This window comes from Solanum dulcamara, chromosome 2, assembly GCF_947179165.1.
Source record: "Solanum dulcamara chromosome 2, daSolDulc1.2, whole genome shotgun sequence".
Taxonomy (NCBI): Eukaryota; Viridiplantae; Streptophyta; class Magnoliopsida; order Solanales; family Solanaceae; genus Solanum; species Solanum dulcamara.
The window spans coordinates 77,642,242-77,648,790 of NC_077238.1; the positions used below are offsets into that span (position 1 = coordinate 77,642,242).

Sequence of the window (6,549 nt, forward strand, 5' to 3'; positions counted from 1 at the left end):
GTTGTTATGGTGCCTTGGTGCCTAGGTTCATAGGTTCCAAGGTTCCTTGATGCACGAGTGCCTGGTGCCAGGGTGCCCTGGTGCACACGGTGCCATGGTTCCATTATGCCTTGGTCCACGGGTGCATACAGTGCCATGGTGCCTTGGTGTCCGGGTGGAATGGAGTCATGGTGCCCGGGTGCACCGCTATCATGGTGCCTTGGTGCCCGAATGCATCAGTGGCATGGTGTCCAGGTGCACCGATTCCATGACGCGTTCATAGAATTTAGTGGTCACATAAGCATAAATAGATGTAGATACAAACTTATTATATACAACTATACATAAAAAGTGCTTGAAATGAAGAAAAAAAATATGTCAAAAGAATTTATATGTAATTTAACAAAACAATGTGAATTTTTGTAGACAAATTTTTATATAGTATTATATATTAAGATATATATCATTATATTTATTTGGACTATATATTTTTGAAAATTAAAAAATTTATTCATAAATCGCATTCAGTGAATGCGTTTTATGCCTTATCTTCATTTTTTTTATTTTTTTCCAGTTTTTGATATTTGAGCCGAGGATAAAGTAGAGTTTGGAATATTGGATCAAAAGGCTCATGATTAAGCAAAAACAAAACTCTTCGTAAGCATTTAGTGGCCGCATAAGTAGAATTAGTCGATTACTCCATTTTTCGTGTGTGTTAGCCCATGGATAATTTTGGTGAATCGGTTTTTGATGGATTTTTATCGGAAATCGTTATGGGACCCTCTTAGGTACCTGGGGGATCAATACGTGCGGCTTCAAATGATTCATGGTGTTTTTATAGCATTTAGGGGCCGCATAAGCAGAATTATTTGATTTTGCCATTTTTTTCGTGTGTGTTAGCCCATGGATATTTTTGGTGAATTGGTTTTTGGTTGTTTTTTCTTAGAAAACATTATAGGACCCTATGTAGGTACTTAGGGGATTATTACGTGCATCCTCAGCACGATCTACGGTTAGTTCATAGCATTTAAGGGTCGCACAAGCGGAATTAGGTGATTTTACTCTTTTTTTCGTGTGTGTTAGCCCATGAATATTTTTGGAGAACTGACTCCAATGGATTTTTTTCAAAAAACGTTATGGTACCCTCCCTAGGTACCTACAGGATCAGTATGTTCGGCCTCGACACGATTTACGAGGCATTCATTGCATTTAGGGGCCACACAACTGGAATTAGGCGATTTCACCATCTTTCCGTGTGTATTAGCCCATGGATATTTTTGGTGTACTGACTTTCGATGGAATTTTCTCAGAAACCATATAGGACCCTCCTTAGATACTTGGGGGATCAGTATGTGCGGTCTCAACACGATCCAAGGTGCGTCCATAGTAATTAGGGGACCCACAAGCAAAAATAGGCGATTTTGCCATCTTTTCGTATGTGTTAGCCCATTGATATTTTTAGTGAACTGGATTTCGGTGGATATTTCTCAAAAACTACTATGGGACCCTCCGTAGGTATCTTGGGGATAAGTATGTGTTGCCTCGGCACAATCTACAATGCGTTCATATCATTTAGTGGCCGCACAAGCGGAATTAGACAATTTTGCCATCTTTTCATGTTTGTTAGCCCATGAATATTTTTGAAGAACACGGTGTCATAGTTCCAGGGTACCTTGCTGACAGGGTGCACTGGTGCCAAGGTGACTTGGTGCCTTGATGCCCGGGTGACCGGAGCCATAGTGCCATGATACCCGGGTGCACATGTTGCCATGGTGCCCGGGTGCACACGGTGCCATGGTTCCTTTGTGCCTTGGTGACCGGGTGCACACATTGCCATGCCTTGGTGCCCGGGTGCACACGGTGCCATTGTGCCTTGGTGCCCGGGTGCACCAGTGCCATGGTACCTCGATGCACCGGTGCTATGGTGCCCTAATGCACTAGTGCCACGGTGTCCGGGTGCACCGATGCCATGGCGCGTTCATAGAATTTATGGGTCCCACATGCGTAAATAGATATAGATACAAATATATTATATTCGACTATATACATACTATACATAAAGAGTGTGCTTGAAATGAAGAAAAAAAATCATGTCAAGAGAATTTATATGTAATTTAATAAAACAATGTGAATTTTTGTAGATAAATTCCTATATAGTATTATGTTGAGATACATATCATAATATTTATATTGGACTGTATATTTTTAAAATTATAAAAAAATTCATAAATCACATATAGTGAAATTCGATTTATGCCTTATCATTCATCTTTTCATTTATTCTTTCAATTTTTTGATATTTGAGCTGAGGGTAAATTGGAATTTGGAATATTGAATCAAAAGCTTCATGATTAAATTATTTATACGACTGAGGGTAATTGTTGTAAAATATATTGAGTGAATTAGAAAATCATTTTAGTTTCCATCAAATACATTGTTTTTTATTAAAGATCTAAAAAATTAATAAAAAGAAATTAAGAAGAGTATGTTACTTTTATCTGAACTTTCATTAAATAAAAAAATATAAGAAAGGTCAAATATATCTCAGTACTATTATAAATACTTTAAATATATCCCTTATATATTTTTTGTCCAAATATAATTCTCCTGTTATATTTTTTGAACTTACGAGGATATCTTTAACCCTTTTTCGAATAAAAGGGTGGGGGAGGGGGGATCCAAGATTAGCAATTGCTTTTTGAGTTTGATCTCAATCGAGTGTAGGGTCAATTTCATAATTTTGAATAATTACAGGGCCGAACTATTAGTCACTCTTTACGCTACCAGAAAAGAAGAGAAAGTAAGTTTGGGCCCTCAATTTTTCAATTATTTCACTTTCACTTCCCCTTTTCATTTTATTTTGTTTTTTTTCTTGTTATCATCATCATATCCATTTACTCTCTATTTTAAATGCCTAGAACTTGTGAAAACACAAAATTTGAAGAATAGATACACTTAAGTTTGATTTATTTTTTAAAAATAAAATGGCAAAGATGATAGCTTTGTTTGTTGTTTGCTTAGTATTATTTGCTTCTATTCATGCTAGTGCCAATTTCATGGACACTTTTCTTGTTGTTGGCAAAGTTTATTGCGACACTTGTCGTTGTGGCTTTGAGACCTCTGCCTCCAAGTATCTTCCTGGTAATATTATCAAACCCCCTTAACTTCTTTCTTTTACTTTCTAGTCATTATTCCTTTCTGTGATGGTCTGAGGCTAATTTAAAAGTTAACTTTTATGAATTCAGTATTAAATTTATTGTGTCTTTTACATTGTGGAGTCTGAGTTCAGACAAATTACTTGTTATCATAAATTTATGTTTCACGACGAAAGTATAAGGTTCAAATTAGAGATAGATCCAAGAGAATTCGTATTTAGTATTTAGATGTGTTGGATTTTGAGTTAAAGAGAATGAATTTGAAGATACTTAATACTAAAGATCAATTATTATAGGTGTTGTAATAATCCATCCGGACTATTTATTTATCATCCATACTAAAAATAGATAGTTTAAAATTATCATTTTAGAAAATCAAGACATAATCGGGTCCATTCTTCTTATTTAGCCCTTAGCAATAATTATTTTTAAAAATAATAAACAATGACTAATTAGTATAGAAAATTTAAGTGAAGAGCATATGCACATACTCTAATATTGTAATTGTATAAATTAACTCTTTTTAAATTATTTATTAAAGAGAGACTAATATTTTAAATGACTATAGATGGATTAATAAATAAGGAAATGATAGTTAAAATATATAGTTGCCTAAGGGGTGTGAAAACTAAAGATATAATAAATAAAATGGCTTGAAAGAAGTGAATAGTGATGTCAATTATTTCTTAAGAATGAAGTTAAATACAAACGGAATGCGTAAATTTGTTTCTATTTGATTAATTAATTTTGTACACATCAGCTGAATTGTGAGTTTTGTGTGATTCTGCCCAATTCACTTGTTGTCTGTTATTGCATTTGTGTAAACTTCTACCCATTTTGGAGTTCAATTATCTAGAAAATATTTATATTCCCCAATTCTTACTCACATTAGAAGTATCTAGTAATTTTATCTACTCTTTTTTAATTATTTATCAAAGTGAGACTAATATTTTAAATGACTAAAGATGGAGTAATAAATAAGGAAATGATAGTTAAAACATATAGTTACTTAAGGGGTGTGAAATTAAAAATATAATAAGTAAAATGGTCTAAAAGAAGTAAAATAGTAATGTCAATGATTATTATTTAAGAATCGTGTAAAATACAAATAGAAGCATGCTTTTTTTAATTGATTAATTAATTTTACACACATATATAATGTTCAACCAAAATTATTGAGTTCAGCTGAATTTATGGTTTGATCTTTGTCACTCCCCGTGCAAGAATTGTGGGAGTGACTCTCTTTTGTGTGATTCTACCCAATTCACTGGTCTGTTATTGCGTTTCTGCAAATCCAATGTATTTTTGTCTACTTCTAGCCATTTTGGAGTTCAATTCTTTAGAAAATATGAGCCCGTTTGGATGAGCTTAAAAAAAGTAACTTTTATGTACGAAGTGCTTTTAAAATTTTGAAGTGCTGAAAGTTATTTTTATAAATAAGGAGTTGAATGTTTGGATAAAAGTGCTTATGTTGAAAATAAGTATTTGAATTTTAGGGTTAAAAGAATAAAAAGGGTTGTTTGGGAATTTAATTAAAATATAAGGGATATAAAAGTAATTTCCATGGTCAAACAAAATGGCTTTAAGCACTTAGAAAAAAAAGTTAGAAATCCTAACTTTTCATTTTTGACTGACTTAATGAACTTTGTGGGTTAAAGTTAACATTAAGCAAACATGTCCAAACGGGCTCTATTTATATTCCCAAAGTCTTACTCACGTTAGAAGTATCTACTAATTTTATCTACTCTCCTCATTTATTTTTACGGGTACATTATATTAAAAATAGATATTCACTAATATTTATTCAAATTGAAAAATTAATAAATTATTTATTTATTTATATCTATTGTACTTTTACTATTAGATATTGTTGTTCATATCTAACATATATTTTTGAAGCATTAAATTTAAATACTCAAAGGATAATACAAATAATATTATCACTATCATTTAATATTTTTTAAGGTGTATGTCAAGACAATAGTGGATAACTATTATTGGATGGAGGAAATATTAAAATTTGGGTATATGGAATAAAAAATAACCTAATTTTGAAGATTCAAACCTCAAAACTCATGATTTTTCTGTTTTATTGATCACTAGGCTAACCGTTGAATGCAAGTATGATGTATGGCCATCTTATGCATAGGCTTAATCTTTATTCGTGACGTATTCTTTATTTGATTAAGAATGAATAGTTAAAAATACACTTAAATATCCTCATTGCTTTGAGTTTTCTATTTGAATTAGTGAGTTTTATATTTGAACTATCATCAATTATTTATTGAAACATACCCTAACTATCATTTGTTTGAGTTTCATACTTGAAATTATTTCAGGTAGAAAAAGTGAACAATTGATAGTTAGGTGTATTTTTATAAACATTATTTGGTGATAGTATAGGTAGAAAAATCACTTACATGATAGTTCAAGTATAAAACTCAAAAAATAAGAATATTTTAAGTGTATTTTTCACCCTTAAAACACATTGATTAATTAATATATCTTTACAGTGGAACTTTACGTTATTTTCAATTTTTCTTTTTTTAAAAAAGGTGACACATCAAGCCTTTTTATTTTGGTATGTAAGAGCCGTGTGAGTATCTAATTTAAAAATTATTATACAATATACTTTTATTTACTTAATAATATTAATATTGAATGAGTTTGTAGGGTCGTGGATTAGAATTGAGTGCAAGAAGAGGGACACTAACGACTTGGCATACACAGTTGAAGGTGTGACAAACTCTAAAGGAGAATACAAGATCCTTGTGAACAGTGACCGTAACGATGAATTTTGCGATGTGGTCCTTATTAGAAGCTCCGATCCTACGTGTGCGGAACCCAACACGGGTCGCGATCGCGCCCGTGTTGTCCTCACTCGCAACAATGGCATGGTTTCTAATACTCGCTTCGCTAATTCTATGGGATTCCTTTCTAATGAGCCACTTGCTAGTTGCACAAAAATTCTCCAGCAATACGAATTTTCAGAAGAACGGTTTTAAAAAATTATTATTATGATGATGATGATGATGAAGAAGAGGAAGAAGCAGCAGCATTGTTTTTAATTGCAGATGATGTTAGGTTAAATTAAACTGATGAGTATATTGTCAAAATTTATGCATGTTTGTGTTTGATTTTCTAGATGTGTTTTGTGTAATGAATCCTTTTAAGGGTGTGTTTGGAACAAAGAAAATGTTTTTCATGAAAATTGTTTTTTTTTTTTATGAAATAAGTGATTTTTAAACTTATTTTTTTGTGTTTAGAAATTCAAGATTTTTATTAAGGGAGTTCGAAAAATTAAAAATAGAGTGTTTGAGATTTGAACTTGGAATCTTAAAGGAGAATTTCGAAACCCCTAAATTGTTAAGCCAACTTCAGATTTTGTGTTTAGGGGATTCGAAAAGTCTATATA

General features: G+C 32.1%; 1 protein-coding gene across 1 annotated transcript; it reads left to right on the forward strand.

The window, feature by feature from the left end:
- Nucleotides 1-2,884: 2,884 nt before the first annotated feature.
- Nucleotides 2,885-6,345, forward strand: LOC129877592 (major pollen allergen Lol p 11-like). The gene is made up of 2 exons (XM_055953119.1): nucleotides 2,885-3,120; nucleotides 5,808-6,345. The coding sequence occupies exons 1-2, from the start codon at nucleotides 2,964-2,966 to the stop codon at nucleotides 6,137-6,139; spliced, it is 489 nt and encodes a 162-aa protein (XP_055809094.1). The 5' UTR covers nucleotides 2,885-2,963; the 3' UTR covers nucleotides 6,140-6,345.
- The last annotated feature ends 204 nt before the right edge of the window (nucleotides 6,346-6,549 follow it).

Bases quoted from the DNA above. Each gene is read 5' to 3' on its own strand.
- LOC129877592 (XM_055953119.1), top strand. From the start codon at position 2,964: ATGGCAAAGATGATAGCTTTGTTTGTTGTTTGCTTAGTATTATTTGCT. The intron at 3,121-5,807 runs GTAATATTATCA...ATGAGTTTGTAG, and splicing joins TGCCTCCAAGTATCTTCCTG to GGTCGTGGATTAGAATTGAG.